General features: G+C 40.9%; 1 protein-coding gene across 1 annotated transcript in view; it reads right to left on the bottom strand.

The window, feature by feature from the left end:
- Positions 1 to 16,401, bottom strand: part of CBFB (core-binding factor, beta subunit) — a 94,267-nt gene that overhangs the window by 21,805 nt on the left and 56,061 nt on the right. Inside the window, exon 4 of the mRNA XM_011996740.1 lies at positions 2,501 to 2,596. Coding sequence (XP_011852130.1) covers positions 2,501 to 2,596 — 96 coding nt within the window. The remainder of the gene's footprint in view (positions 1 to 2,500; positions 2,597 to 16,401) is intronic.

Below are 16,401 nucleotides of genomic sequence, written 5' to 3'. Positions count from 1 at the left end.
TTTTTTTTTTTTTTTTGAGGTAGGGTTCTGCTCTGTCATCCAGGCTGGAGTACAGTGGCATGATCATAGCTCCTGCAGCCTTAAGCTCCTAGGCTCAAGCTACCCTCTTGCCTCAGCCTCCTGAGTAGCTAGGACGACAGGCATGTGCCACTGTGCTGGCTAATTTTTTATATTTTGCAAAGATAAGAGCTTGCTATTTTGCCCAAGATGGTCTCAAATTCCCAGCCTCAAGCAATCCTCCCGCCTCAGCCTCCCAAAGTGCTGGGATTAAAAGTGTGAGCCATGGCACCTGGCCCTAGAATATACTTTTTAAAGAAAATCTGTATTTCTGAACAATTTGTATATACTTTGAATATTAATTTTTGTAATTGAGGTCTGCTTAAAGCAGGGTACAATTTTGTGTAAAAAAGGTTAAAATTCCACTGTCAATTAAAAGACACATCAAAATTCAGAAACCAACATGGTAGATTTAAAAAAGCGGGGGAAAAAAGATCAAATTTTAAAACTGGGCAAGACTAAACTTCAATGGGTACTAAAACTAAAGAAATACAAGAAATTAACTATAGGCCGGGCGCGGTGGCTCAAGCGTGTAATCCCAGCACTTTGGGAGGCCGAGACGGGTAGATCACGAGGTCAGGAGATCGAGACCATCCTGGCTAACCCGGTGAAACCCCGTCTCTACTAAAAAATACAAAAAACTAGCCAGGGGAGGTGGCGGGCGCCTGTAGTCCCAGCTACTCGGAAGGCTGAGGCAGGAGAATAGGTGTAAACCCGGGAGGCGGAGCTTGCAGTGAGCTGAGATCCGGCCACTGCACTCCAGCCTAGGTGACAGAGCAAGACTCTGTCTCAAAATAAACAAACAAACAAACAAAATAACTATAAAAATTGAAATAGGCCAGCCGCGGTGGCTCATGCCTGTAATCGCAGCACTTTGGGAGGCCGAGGTGGGCAGATCATGAGGTCAGGAGATCGAGACCATCTTGGCTAACCTGATGAGACCCCATCTCTACTAAAAATACAAAAAATTAGCCGGGCATGGTGGCAGGCGCCTGTAGTCCCACCTACTCCGGAGGCTGAGGCAGGAGAATGGCATGAACCCAGGAGGCAGAGCTTGCAGTGAGCTGAGATCTCGCCACTGCACTCCAGTCTGGGCGACAGAGGGAGACTCCGTCTCAAAAAAAAAAAAAAATTGAAATAATGGGCTGGACGCAGTGGTTCACGCCTGTAATCCCAGCACTTTGGGAGGCCCAGGCAGGTGGATCATGAGGTCAGGAGTCTGAGACCAGCCTGACCAACATGGTGAAACCCTGCCTCTACTAAAAATACACAAATTAGCTGGGCGTGGTGGTGTGCACCTGTAATCCCAGCTATTCAGGATGCTGAGGCAGGAGAATCACTTGAACCTGGGAGGTATAGGCTGCAGTGAGCCGAGATCACGCCACTATACTCCAGCCTGGGCAACAAAGGAAGATTCCATCTAAAAAAAAAAAAAAGAAAAAAAAAAAAATCGAAATAATGATTACTTTTGAGCAGAAATCATGAGAAAGTCATGATTAGATGTATATATGGAAGGGGCTGCTAGGGTAGCTGTCAAAGTTTTATTTATGTTTTATTTATTTATTTTATAGAGGCAGGATCTCACTCTGTCATCCAGGCTGGAATACAGGGGCACAATTACTGCTCACTGTAACCTCAAACTCCATGGCTCAAGTGATTCTCCTACCTTGGCCTACCAAGTGACTAAAGCTACAGGCATGTGCCACCACACCCAGGTAATTTTCTTACTTTTTATAGAGACAGAGTTGCTCAGGCTCGAAGTTTTATTTTTTGACCAAACTGCAGTTGTAAGGATGTTAGCCTTACAATAATTCATTCAGCTATAGATTTATTATTATTATTTTTAATAATTTGTCCTAAGTAAACCAGCAAAGGAAGCTACAGATTTGTTAATGTTGATTTCTGTTTCCGTATTTTCCAATTGAAAGGTTAAAAGAAAGTTTGTTAATTCCGTTCTTTGAATAGTTTGAAAATATTAAATTTTCCTTTAAAAATCACACAAATGACCGACAATTATAGCTACAAAATCAAGATAAATATTCATAGGAAAATGGAAAGTACTATTACTCCAAAGAGTTTTAATAATGTTCTAAAAATATGCAGTCTATGTTAACATAAGCCAGTTTTTACAAATAATTTGAAAAACAAGAAAAAAAAATAGGTGAGATTTTGGGTAAATAAATTAAGAGAAAATATACCTTATTATAGTAAATGATTTTTATGAAGATCAATGAATGAGGAATTGATGTACAACCTTAAAATTAGAATAAATTTCTTTACAGCAATTACATTTAATAAATACAAACTCAGAGAATACAACTTTTTAAAAAGAAAAGACAAAATTAAACCATTAAAAAGCATTATGCACAAACATCACAAACACAGCCTGAGAGTTTGGGGGAAAGTACTAACCAGTTACTGCCAGCAGCTGTGAAACTCTCACCTCCATTTCCTCCCGATGAGACCTGTCTCTATCTTCAAATTCGCGTGTCCTTCTCCGAGCCTCTTCAAAGGCCTGTTGTGCTAATGCATCCTCCTGCTGTCAGAATACATGAAATACCTATTTTAATTTTGATTTATAAAAAAAATACAAGATCTGGGGTGTTTTTTTTTTTTCCTGAAACAGCGGCTGGGCACAATGGCTCACGCCTGTAATCCCAGCACTTTGGGAGGCCAAGGCGGGCAGATCACTTGAGGTCAGGAGTTTGAGACCAGCCTGACCAACATGGTGAAACCCTATCTCTACTAAAAATACAGTAATTAACTGGATGTTGTGGCGCATGCTTGTAAACCCAGCTACTTGGGAGGCTGAGGCAGGAGAATAGCTTAAAACCCGGGAGGCGGAGGTTGCAGTGTGCCAATATTGCGCCACCGCACTCCAGCCTAGGCAACAAGAGCGAAACCCCGTCTCAAAAAAAAGGAAAAGAAAATAAAAACAAACAAACAAAAAACAGCATACCACTCTGTTACTCAGGCTGGAGTACAAGTGCAGTGGTGGAATCACGGCTCACCACAACCTGAAAATCCAAGGCTTAACCCCATTACACCAATTCTCCTGCCTCAGCCTCCCAAGCAGCTGGGAATACAGGCACGCACCACTGCGCCTGGTTAATTTTTTTTTTTAGTTTTTGTAGATACTGGGTCTTGCTATGTTGACCAGGCTGGTGTCAAACTCCTGGCCTCAAGAGATCCTCGTCTCGGCCTCCCTAAGTGCTGGGATTACAGGTGCAAGCCACCTTGTCCAGCCTTTTTAATTCTGACAGAAACAAACAGCAGAGTATTTCTGAAACATCAACAGCATTAAAAAAAAAATGTCAGAGGTACTTTTAAAAGAAAAATTCAGTATTTCATATTTTATACTACACCTTGGAAACGAAGTGATGTTAATCATATTCTAACAATTGAAAATGCTCTTCCGTTTTCTTTACTTACTTAATCCTACTCATCAAAATAAAATCCTGATCAATCAACATTTAAGGCAGAGAAGAACAAGAAAAAAATGTGGTAAATACTTCTATCATTTGGGGAAAAGAAAGGCTCTATGAACTAAAGCCAGAAATATAAATGAAGATGAACAGCACTGACTACACAAATGTTGGAAACTTCTGGACAACAAAAAGCAAATAAAAATCTCAAGGGAAATTATTAAAGAAAATATATTTGTTAACATATAACAAATCTGTCTTTTCCCAGTTAGTGGCTAAAGATCTGCACATGAAAGAAACCCATATACCTCAGGACTCATTGTGTCTAAAAAGGTAACCAACTTAAACTTTCTCCTCTACTCTTTTTTGGTCTCTGTTGGTGGCACCATTTTTTATTTTTTTTCTGCTAGAAAGCTGAGCCATCATCTTTGACTCGTCTTCACTCTCTCCTTGTCTCTACAGTCAACCAACCACTGAGTCCTACCCACTTGATGTCCTACATATTTTGGAATCTTCAGTCTCCTCTTCATTCCTATAAAAAGTTTCCTAGTTCAGGCCCCTAAAAATCTCACTTAGACCATTGCAAAAGTCTCCTCAACAGTCTCTCCTTGCTTCCATTTGGTCACCCCTCAACCCAATCTACCACACAGCCATCGGAGTATGCCTTTAAAGCACAATCTCACCACAATGCCCCCAACTTAAAAGAGCTCCCTTACTGTGTACAGCCTAGGATGCCTGGCCTTTGCCGTCACACACTTCTGAAAACTAGATTTTTTTTTCCTGAGACAGAGTCTCACTCTGTTGCCCAGGCTGGAGTGCAGCAGTGTGTTCTCTGCTCACTGCAACCACGCAAGTTCAAGCAATTCTCTTGCCTCAGCCTCCTGAGTAGCTGGTGGCCGGCTGGTCTTGAACTCCTGACCTCAAGTGATTTGCCTGTCTTTGCCTCCCAAAATCCTGGGCTTACAGGCGTGAGCCACTGCGCCTGGTCAGAATACTAGGATTTTTGATGGTACACTTGAAGAAACTAAAAGATCCAAAACAATACCAGAAAAGTCATCAATACTACTCACTTTCCTAGATTCACTGCAGCAAGGGGTGGCCACGTAACTCAGTTGTAGCCAATGACACAGAAACATAAGTCACCTAATGGGGCTTCCAAGAAAGTTTGAGACATTTCGCCATTCTAGGAACTGATGCAGTGCTCAGAGATGCAGCAGCCATCTTGCAAACATAATAATGAGGACATAGTCACACAGTGAGCATGCTACAGCAGCAAGACTAAGAGACCTTATATCATGTCAGGGTCAAAAAAAAAAGGCCTCGGGCCACTGATAACATAATTAAGTGCTATACCAGGCCTGGACTGTGTACTGCTGGGTATCTTGTTCTGTGTGATAAATCCTTTATTTGTCACTGTCAGTGGGGTTTTCTAATACTCCAAATTTTCAGTGACAATGTCTATAACGTAAACAGAATGGAAAGATGTAATTCAAACATTTGACTGAACATCATGACATGGACCTACTATATTCTCATGACATACTATATAAGCCAGAGGTATCCACAAAATAATGCTGTTCCCAATTTCCCAGGGCTTTCTATACACTTAGGTATCAACTGGGACACACGTGCTCATGACAGGAAAAAACTGTGGGCCTGGCGTGGTGGCTCACACCTGTAAGCTCAAGCACTTTGGGAGGCCAAGGCCGGTGGATCACCTGAGGTTGGGAGTTCAAGAAACCAGCCTGGCCAACATGGTGAACCCCGTCTCTACTAAAAAACAAATACAAAAAATTACCCAGGCATGGTGGCAGGCCCCTGTAATCCCAGCTACTCAGGAGGCTGAGGCAGAAGAATCACTTGAACCCAGGAGGCGGAGGCTGCAGTGAGCTGAGATCACACCATTGCACTCCAGCCTGGGCAACAACAGCGAAACTCCATTTCAAAAAAAGAATAAAAAGTATTATTATTAATATTTGCAGCAAAATAAGCCAGGAGATATTTCGTAGCCCTCACTTTCTTGTTCCATCTTCTGTTTTGATCTTTTCTTTCCTCTTTTTTTTAGAGAAGGGGTCTTGCTCTTAAGCTCAGGCTGGAGTGCAGTGGCATGATCACAGCTCATCACAGCCTCAACCTCCCAGGCTCAAGTGATCCTCCTGCCTCAGGCTCCCAAGTAGCAGGAACTATAGGTGTGTGCCACCAGAGCTAATTTTTAAAAATTTTTATATAGAGATGGGGTCTCGCTGTGTTGCCCAGGCTGGTCTTGAACTCCTGGTATCAAGTGATTCTCCTGCCTCCACCTCCCAAAGTGCTCGGATCACAGGCATAAGCCATCGTGACCAGCTTGTCTTGGTATTTTCTAATGACAAGTGAGATGTATGTGCAGTGAACAGAATTCACACTTTAACAAACGGTAAAATGGAAAGACAATCAGCAATTACCAGTATTATCCTGATCCTTTCCTGCTGCAATCTAACACCTCCCTTTCAAGGACAGCATAAAGGGCATCTGCTAATAAAAACCACGTGCTCACCCACAAAGTAGGCTCAAATGGCTAGGAACAACTAACTCCATTCAGGTTCGGGTGGGATAAGGTTTTCAATTCTCCTGTCCCCACCAGCCACTTGTTATACTACTAGTCTGTTATTCCAAAGTCTATACCACAATCTGCATAATGTAGCCAGGTGGGGTCATCATAAAACATGGTTGGGTGTAAATGAAATCCACGTGGAAAATAAAGGCTTAGCAGTTCTGTCATAGAGCATATACAAAATATTCTGACCACTCTTGTACTAATTCTCTCTTCACTGTATTTAAATTGTGTCTTTATTTATTGTCTAAATCTACAACTATATATATTTTACAGTTTGGTAACACTTACCTTTCTGCAGCAGAGGTTAAAAACTAGAAGTTCATGCTTAATTAAAAAATTAAGAATCAAATTTGTTTCCAAGAAAGTTGACGATGAACATCTCATTTGCACAAAATATCGACCTTTACTATTCTCTTTGGGGACCAGAATGATATCACTGATCACATGAAAACCAAAAGAAACAAATCTGCTGAAGAAGCATCAGTATTTACATAAAAGACAATCAGTATGTGCATTTAACGTATCAATCTGTAGAGCCTAACTTTTCACTTAAATGACTCTTCCAAATTCATTTCACCCACATTTTTTTGCATATGTAAAAAGTAAAGCTGTTTATATGTTGCTTCATGAACAGAAAAACCTTGCAAACAAAAAGACACTAATTTTACAGCAGTGTCATCAGGTACTTCAAATAGAAAATTCATCAATTCCAATAATGGTTCAATTTTTCTAATCCAATCATGGAATCAAATAAAACTTTGCAGGGTCATTATACTGAAGGTGAAACATCATTTTGTGATTGCCAAAACAAAGTCATTTAAAAAGTACCACAATGAAGATAAAATTATTGGCTTACATTGATAATACAAATGGTGGAACACACTGTATAAAAAATAACATTCTCATTGAATTAGAAATTTACTAGGAACTAGTAGTGGTACACATGTGATTTATAACTGCATCCAAAGAAATGAAACATTCTATCATTTAGAAGTTATAGTTTATATAGGCCAGGCATGGTGGCTCACACCTGTAATCCCAGCACTTTGGGAGGCTGAGGCAGGTGAATCATGAGGTCAGGAGATCAAGACCATCCTGACTAACACGGTGAAACCCCGTCTCTACCAAAAATACAAAAAATTAGCTGGGCGTGGTGGCAGGCGCCTAGAGTCCCAGCTACTGGGGAGGCTGAGGCAGGAGAATGGCGTGAACCCAGGAGGTGGAGCTTGCAGTGAGCCGAGATCATGCCACTGCACTCCAGCCTGGGCGACAGCGCAAGACTCCGTCTCAAAAAAAAAAAAAAAAAAAAAGTTATAGTTTATATAACTTAACAAATATCTTTATATATCCATAGTTAAAGTAACTGAACTGTAGAATTGTGACAAAGCTAACGATGAATTAAAAAAATAATCTCGTGACAGTACACACTGGATTTTAAAAAAACTTGAGTCTCTGAAGAACTATGCTAAACAACCTAGTTCCTATAATAATATTGACCTTCTTTTGGTAAATGAGTCTTTGTAGTAACATTTTATTTAAAATTAGTTGGAAATCTCTGATTACTCAATGGTGAAGTACCAAAATTTTCATGTTTTTCAAGTTTTTAGAGAATTATATTAAAAAACCAAGTGTGGCAGATCACCTGAGGTCAGGAGTTCGAAACCAGTGTGGCCAACACGGTGAAACCCTGTCTCTACTAAAAATACAAAAGTTAGCTGGGCGTGATGGAGGGTGCCTGTAATCTCAGTTATTCGGGAGGCTGAGGCAGGAGAATGGCTTGAACCCAGGAGCCGGAGGTTGCAGTGAGCTGAGATTGTGCCACTGCACTCCAGTCTAGGAAATGGAAAGACTCTATCTCAAAAACAAACAAAAAACAACCAAGTGTGTAAAGAACACATTCAAACTTAAAGACACTAAAAGATGAAAATACAATTTAAATTTGAATCTTTATAACTGTACTCAGAAATATCTTCGTCTATAGAAAAACCTTTGAAATATTTTATTTCAGTATTTTATACATACAAAAAAGTACACGTATCTTAAGGCTATGCTGTCCAATATGACAGCCACATACCACAGATAACTACTGCACACTTGAAATATGAATAGTCTATTGGGTACAGTGGCACACACCTGTAGTACCAGGCTGAGGTGGGATGATCAGTTGAGCCCAGGAGTTTGTGGTATAGCGAGACCTTGTCTCAAAAAAGAAAAAAAGATTAATCTGAGTTGAGAAGCGAAGTAAGCAGACTATACCCCCTGAATTTCAAATACTCATTACTAAAATAATATATCTCAATAAATTTTTATATTGGTTATATGTTCAAATAATACTTTTGGGTATACTGGGTTAAATGTAAAAATCACACTTGTTTCTTTTTCTAACTTTTAAAATGGGCTTCTAGAAAATTTTACTTTATTTTTTCCTAGAAAAATTTAAATTACAGTATATGGCTTGTATATTAATTCTACAGGACTGCACTGTCCTAAACCTAGCTTGATGAATTTTCACAAATTGAACTCACCCACATAACTAGAACCATATGAAGACACAAAACAGTATCAGCATTCTGGAAGTCTCCTGCTCCATTCCAGTAATTAGCCCCCTCCACCCAAGAGGGCACCATAACCCTTACTTCTAAAGCATGTGTTAACGATGAATAGACCTTGGGTATTTCAGTTTCTGTGCTGCTCTACCCTGTTTCCCTCTTGTTCCTAGAGGTGACCACTATCCATAATTTTGTGAATACTACTTATGGCTTTCCTATTATTTATTACCAAGAAGCGTTTTGCTTAATTTTGCCTCTTGTTTACTTTCTATAGAAATAAATAAATGGAGGGTTCAAAAGCATATATTGGTTTTACCCAACTTTGTACTTTTACATAAATCTATTCATATAACATGTGCTATTTTTAAAATTATTTATTTTTTTGAGATAGTCTGTCGCCCAGACTGAAGTGCAATGGCGCAATCATGGCTCACTGCAGCCTTGACCACCCAGGCTCAAGCAACCCACCTACCTTAACCTCCCAAGTAACTAGGACTACAAATGTGTGCCACCATGCGTGGCTAATTTAAAAAAATTTTTTTGTTTTTTTTTTAGATGGAGTCTAGCTCTGTCACCCAGGCTAGAGTGCAGTGGCACAATCTCAGCTCACTGCAACCTCTGCCTGCCGGGTTCAAGCGATTCTCCTGCCTCTGCCTCCCAAGTAGCTTGGACTACAGAAACCCACCACCATACCCAGCTAATTTTTTAGTAGAGACAGGGTTTCACCATACTGGCCAAGCTGGTCTCGAACTCCTGACCTTGTGATCTGCCTGCCTCAGCCTCCCAAAGTGCTGAGATTACAGGCATGAGCCACTGTGCCCAGTCAATTTTTAAAAATTTTTGAGATTTTAAAATTTCAGGCTCTTGAACTCCTGGCCTGAAACAACCCTCCTGCCTTGGCCTCCCAAAGTGCTGGGATTACAAGAGTTAAGGCACAATAACTGGCCTGTTCTGTACCCTCAATATTTTTGAGGAACTCACACATATTGGTGTTAGTTGTAGCTTTTCATTCTCATTGTATTTGTGTGACCACGCACTTTATAAATTTCACTGTTAATGGCCATTTGCGCAGTTTACAATTTCTAGCTATTATTAATAATATTGTTACAAATGTCCTAGTACATATTTTGTGATGAATATGCATATTCACTCCTGTTGCCGTCATGCCTTGGAGTAGAACTGCTAGATCACGGTTTATATTATATACATACATATGCATATATATATGCGTGTGTGTGTGCATGCGCAGCTTGCGTATTTACAGCCAGTTTTCCAAATGTTGTGCCAATCTTACACAACCAACACACCAACTGCTGCTCTACATTCTTGTCAATGTTTGATATTGTCTTTTTCATTTTAACCATTCTGATGACTGTGTGGTAGTACTGTAGTTTTGATAATTATTTTTCTGATGACCCAATAAAGTTGAATCCTTTTCATTTGTATAGCCTGTTTGTGAACTGCCTGTTAAATGTCTTTTGCCAATTTCTTTTAGGTTGTACTGTGTTTTCTTTCAATGAAAATACTTTCTCACTGAAATGTAAGAGTTCTTTATGCACACACACACACACACACACACACACTTTTTTTTTGAGATGGAGTTTCGCTCTGTTGCCCAGGCTGGAGTACAGTGACGTGATCTCGGCTCACTGAAACCTCTGCCTCCCAGGTTCAAGCAATTCTCCTGCCTCAGCCTCCTGAGTAGCTGGGATTACAGGTATGTGCCACCATACCTGGCTAATTTTTTTGTTTTTTTGTAGAGATGGGGTTTTGCCATAATGGCCAGGCTGGTCTCGAACTCCTGGACTCAAGTGATCTGCCTGCCTTGGCCTCCCAAAGTGTTGGGATTACAGGCGTGAGCCACTGCGCCTGGCCTCTACATATTTTATGTAAGTCCTTTGCCAGAAAACATTTTCCACCACTGTTCAGGTTGCCTTTACATTCTCTTAATACTGTCTTTTGATAAACAGTTCTTGGTTTTGCCATAATTCATTATTTATCCATTTACTTACAGTTTAGCATCTTTTGTGTCCTGTTCAAGTTTTTGCCTACTCCAAGGTCACAAAATGATCTTCTCATTTTCCTTTAAAAAGCTTTACTGTTTCGGCTGAGCACAGTGGCTCATGTCTATAATCCCAGCACTTTTGGGAGGCCAAGGTGGGTGCATCATGAAGTCAAGAGATCTGAGACAATCCTGGCCAACATGGTGAAACCCCGTCTCTACTAAAAATACACAAATTAGCAGGGCATGATGGTGCGCACCTGTAGTCCCAGCTACTCGAGAGGCTGAGGCAGGAGAATCGCTTGAACTCGGGAGGCAGAGGTTACACTGAGCCGAGATCATGCCACTGCACTCCAGCCTGGTGAGAGCTAGACTCCATCTCAAAATAAAAAAAATGCTTTACTGTTTCACATTTTATAAACTGCTATCCATCTGAAATTGATTTCTGTGAATGGTATAAGGGGCTCTGAAATATTTTCCCCTCACAGAAATGTTTTATTGTCCCAGCGCCATTTACTGAAGAGACCTACCCCTCGCCCCCCTGCCCTTGTCTGCATTGCAGTATTACCTTTGTCTTTGTTTATTGCTCGTATATAGAAATGTAACTGATGGTGTACTGACCTTGTATTACATCTAATACCCTGTGAAATTCATGTGTTAGTTTTCTTTTTTTTTTTTGAGATGGAGTCTCGCTTTGTCGCCCAGGCTAGAGTGCAGTGGCGCCATCTGGGCTCACTGCAAGCTCCGCCTCCCGGGTTCACGCCATTCTCCTGCCTCAGCCTCTGAGTAGCTGGGACTACAGGCGTGCACCACCACGCCCGGCTAATTTTTTGTATTTTTAGTAGAGACGGGGTTTCACCGTGTTAGCCAGGATGGTCTCGCGCCTCGGCCTCCCAAAGTGCTCGGATTACAGGCGTGAGCCACCGCGTCCAGCTAGTTTTCTCAATAGTTTGTAAATTATCTTAGATTTTCTAAGTACACGCATTTTCTACAAATAACAGTTTGGTGTTTTGTTTTGTTCTATTTTGTTTTTAAGACGGAGTCTTGCTCTGTCGCCCAGGCTTGGAGTGCAGTGGCAGGATCTCAGCTCACTGCAAGCTCCGCCTCCTGGGTTCACGCCATTCTCCTGCCTCAGCCTCCGAGTAGCTGGGACTACAGGCATGCACCACCATGCCCAGCTAATTTTTTGTATTTTTAGTAGAGACGGGGGTTCACCATGTTAGCCAGGATGGTCTCGATCTCCTGACCTCGTGATCCGCCCGCCTCGGCCGCCCAAAGTGCTGGGATTACAGGTGTGAGCCACCGCGCCCGGCTAGTTTTCTTAACAGTTTGTAAATTATCTTAGATTTTCTAAGTACACGCATTTTCTACAAATAACAGTTTGGTGTTTTCTTTTGTTCTGTTTTGTTTTCAAGACGGAGTCTCGCTCTGTCGTCCAGGCTTGGAGTGCAGTGGCAGGATCTCAGCTCACTGCAAGCTCCGCCTCCTGGGTTCACGCCATTCTCCTGCCTCAGCCTCCCAAGTAACTGGGACTACAGGTGTCCTCCATCATGCCCGGCTAATTTTTGTAGTTTTGGTTGAGAAAAGTTTCACCATGTTGGCCAGACTGGTCTCGAACTCCTTACCTCAGGTAATTTGACTGCCTCAGCTTTCCAAAGTGCTGGGATTACAGGCATGAACCATTGCGCCTGGCCTCCTGTTTTCTGAGATGGAGTCTCACTCTGCTACCCACGCTGGAGTGCAGTAGCACGATCTTGGCTCACTGCAACCTCTACCTCCTGGGTTTAAGTAATTCTCCCACTTCAGCCTCCTGAGTAGCTGGAACCACAGACACGCGCCACTATGGCATATTTTTGAATTTTCAGTAGAGACGTGGTTTCACCAAGTTGGCCAGGCTGGTCTCGAACTCCTGACCTCAAGTGATCCACCTGTCTCAGCCTCTCAAGAGTGCAGGGATTACAGGTGTGACCCACCACACCTGGTCACATGTCTTCTGTTTCTTTTTGGGAAAAGAATCTTGGATGGAATTCCTATTTTTAACTGGAAATGATTTGATTCTGAAGTAACAGAACTTGGCAAAAATTTCAGAAGAATCATAAATAGAGACAGAATAATAAATAGAGACAGCTTCGACAGGCTTTTTTCTTATATCAAACTTGTCAAAGAAAGGTACTCTGGACAAAAGCAGAGACAATACCTGTGAAAATATTTCAGCTGAAATATATATACAATTTATCTTTCAAAAATGGAATTGACTCTCTTCCATTTAGCTTAGTTTACCAGATACTTCAGCATTTGTTATAGAGTATTTTGTCAATTTTTTACATGTTTACAGACACTCAATTGAAGATGTCAACAGTTCCAAATTTACTAATTATAACATGCAATTCTGAAGCGTATTGCAGGCACTTTTATGAAGAAAATAAAAGTAAGAGGCTAGATGCAGTGGCTCATGCCTATAATACCAGTGCTTTGGGAGGTTGAGGCAGGAGGATCATTTGAAGCCAGCAATTCAAGACCAGCCTGGCCAACATGGTAAGACCTTGTCTTTGCAAAAAATAAAAAAAACTTAGCCAAGCATGGCAGGAGCTTGAAGCTGTAGTAAGCTGTCATTATACCACTGCACTCCGGCCTGAGCAACAGAGCAAGATTCTGTCACTAAAAAAAAAAAAAGAAAAGAAAAAAGGGGCCGGACATGGTGGCTCACACCTGTAATCCCAGCATTTTGGGAGGCCGAGGTGGGTGGATCACCTGACATCAAGACCAGCCTGACCAACATGGAGAAACCCATCTCTACCAAAAATACAAAATTAGCTGGGCATGGTGGTACATGTCTGTAATCCCAGCTACTCAGGAGGCTGAGGCAGGAGAATCACTGGAACCCAGGAGGCGGAGGTTGCGGTGAGCACAGATTGTGCCATTGCACTCCAGCCTGGGCGACAAAGCAAGACTCTGTCTGAAAAAAAGGAAAAAGAAAAAAGAGAAGAAAAACAAGACCATATTGAAAAATCTATATATTCTTCAGAAAAATACTGGATACAGATATGAGACTAATAAAGTGCAAAAGTATCAAGACTAAGTATTCTGCTTATTAATCTTAATGTTCAGAAGATTAACATAAAGATGTAACTTTTATTTTGCTTTAATGTGTACATATTTTATTTAAAAACATTTTTGAAAGTGTTTTTTGAATGAAACAATTTTTCTAGGGCTAGCAATATAATAAAATCAATTTGTGGGTCAATAAATTTGTGGGTCAAAATGTTACATAATTTCAGTTATTTTAAACAAGACCTTCTTTTAGGAGTAATTCGGTGACAATAAGTAATATGGTCACTCTCATCCTATATCAAATTATATTAATTATGAATGATAAAACATTAACCATCAACTTAAGTAACTTTTCAAAAAACTGTTTTCTGGTTAATTTAGAAGAGTTATTTCTGCCTGTGTGATCAGCAGAGAGAAACAAAGCTGTGTTGGGACATGGAAGTGAGGCTGCCACCAGGCTCACTTGCTAGAGATGGGGCCTATTCCAGCCCAATGAAAGAGGGCTGAAATCCGTGCTTTGTGATTTTACACTCTTACTAGACAAGACAGACATCTGCAGAAGAGTGGAAACCCTAAGTATAAAATGCTGAAGTACAAGCAGTAACAAACAAGAGTCTTTGTTTAGGAACTGTACTGTATGCCAGATACCGTGCTAGGCATGGCCCTTTACATATGCTATCCCATTCAACAGCCCACAATTTTGTGGGCAGTATTATCCCATCTTAGGAAGGAGAAATCTGAGGCCTGGAGAGATTTAATAACTTGCCAGCATCACAAAGCTGGTGTTTTAGTCATCTCAGGATGCCATACTAAAATACCATAAATGGTGTGGATTAAACAACAGAAATTTATTTTCTCACATTTCTGGAGACCAGCAGTCCCAGATCAAGGTGCCAGCCAATTTGGTTCCCCATGAGGAACCTCCTTCTGGCTTGCAGACATCCATCTTCTCACTGTGTCCTCATATGGCAGAGAGAGAGAGAGCTCCTCCTGTCTGTTCTCATAAGGACATTAACCCTACTGGATCAGAGCCCCACTCTTATGCCTTTATCTAACCTTAATTACCTCCATAAATGCCCTATCTTCAAGTACAGTAACAACAGAATAGGGCTTCAACATATCAATTTGGGGATGGGATACATAAACATTCAGTCCATAAGAGCTAGTAAGTGATGGGACCAGGATTCACATTATACGACTATGAACTTCTGCCCCTAGTATCTACATTTCATTGCCTCTTTACTTATATTATCTTGCAGATGACCTGGGGACAAGGAGAGCTACAGGGAAGTACTGATTGCTACCTAAATAGCTGGAGTCACCTGCTTTCAATTTTTTTATTATACACTGTATAACTCCTATTATCATAAGAATTATGTAACTCCGTTGTGATAGCAGTAAACTATCATAATAGATGGCACTTAATTTGTAATGATATAGTTCAATTTGGGGACTATGGAAATAAGGCTTGGAAAACTCCAAGTATAAAAAAATGTTAAAAATTTTAACCTATCATCTTAATAAAATACTTTAGTTTTTGTTGTTTGTTTTTGAGACAGGGTCTTGCTCTGCCACCCAGGCTGGAGTGCAGTGGTGCAACTCAGTTCATTGCAATCTCTGCCTCCTGGGTTCAAGCAACCATCCCACCTCAGCTTCCTGAGTAGCTGGGACTACAGGTGCACACCACCACAGTTGGCTAATTTTTTTCTTTTTTTGGTAGAGACAGGGTTTTGCCACATTGCCCAGGTTGGTCTCAAACTCCTGGGACCAAGCAATGCTCCTGCCTCTGCCTTCCCAAGTGTTGGAATTACAGTGTGAGCCACTGCACCTTGTCAAAATAATTCAGTTTTAAAAGTCAATCCAATCTGAATTTTCCTTATATAAATAAAGTCTGCTTTATCACTTCTTAATAGAAAATAGTCTTCTAGATTGCTGGTTATTATTTTTCTGCAAGAACTGGGAACTGATTAGCATTGTGGAAATCAAGGTAGAGCACGGATTCTTTATTTTTATGTTAGAGATGAAGGTCTCATTATGTTGCCTAGGCTGGGCTGGAACTCCTGGGATCAAGGGATCCTCCCGCCTCAGTCTCCCAAGTAGCTAGGACTACAGACATGTGCCACTGGGATGACCCGGGCCAGACCAAGGATTCTTTCTTAAGAATTTTCACTTTGAATCTTAAACTTTTCACTAGGAAGTTTTCGTTTTTTGATCCCCTTTAAAGAAAATTCTTACATTTCCATATATAAAGAACTATATGGAAAGAGAGAACAAAGAAACAACAAAGAGTTTCTTTATATTCCTGTTACTATTTTAACTTTGTTAAGAAGGTTAATATCAGGGAAACAATTAAAAGACATTAATATCTGCTAATAATCAGGTGCTTTTACATTTTCGTTGTTTTTAAAGAGACAATGACTCACTCTGTCACCCAGGCTTGAGTGCAGTGGTGTGATCATAGCTCACTGCAGCCTCAAACTCCTGGGCTCAAGTGATCCTCCCACCTCAGTCTCCCAAAGTGCTGGGATTACAGGTGTGAGCCACAGCATCCGATCTGCTTTTACATTTTCTTTCAGTGTTTTTAATATGTCATCCCACAACTTTCTGGCCTCCGTGATTTCAAAAGAAGTCAGCTGTTAATCTTACTGTGGTTCCTTTGCATGTGAAGAATCCTCTTTCTTGCTGCTTTCATGATTCCCTGTCTTTCAACAGTTTATAATGTGA

This window comes from Mandrillus leucophaeus, unplaced genomic scaffold, assembly GCF_000951045.1.
Source record: "Mandrillus leucophaeus isolate KB7577 unplaced genomic scaffold, Mleu.le_1.0 Scaffold522, whole genome shotgun sequence".
In the NCBI taxonomy this organism is placed as follows: Eukaryota; Metazoa; Chordata; class Mammalia; order Primates; family Cercopithecidae; genus Mandrillus; species Mandrillus leucophaeus.
This window is presented reverse-complemented; position numbering and strand designations above follow the sequence as displayed.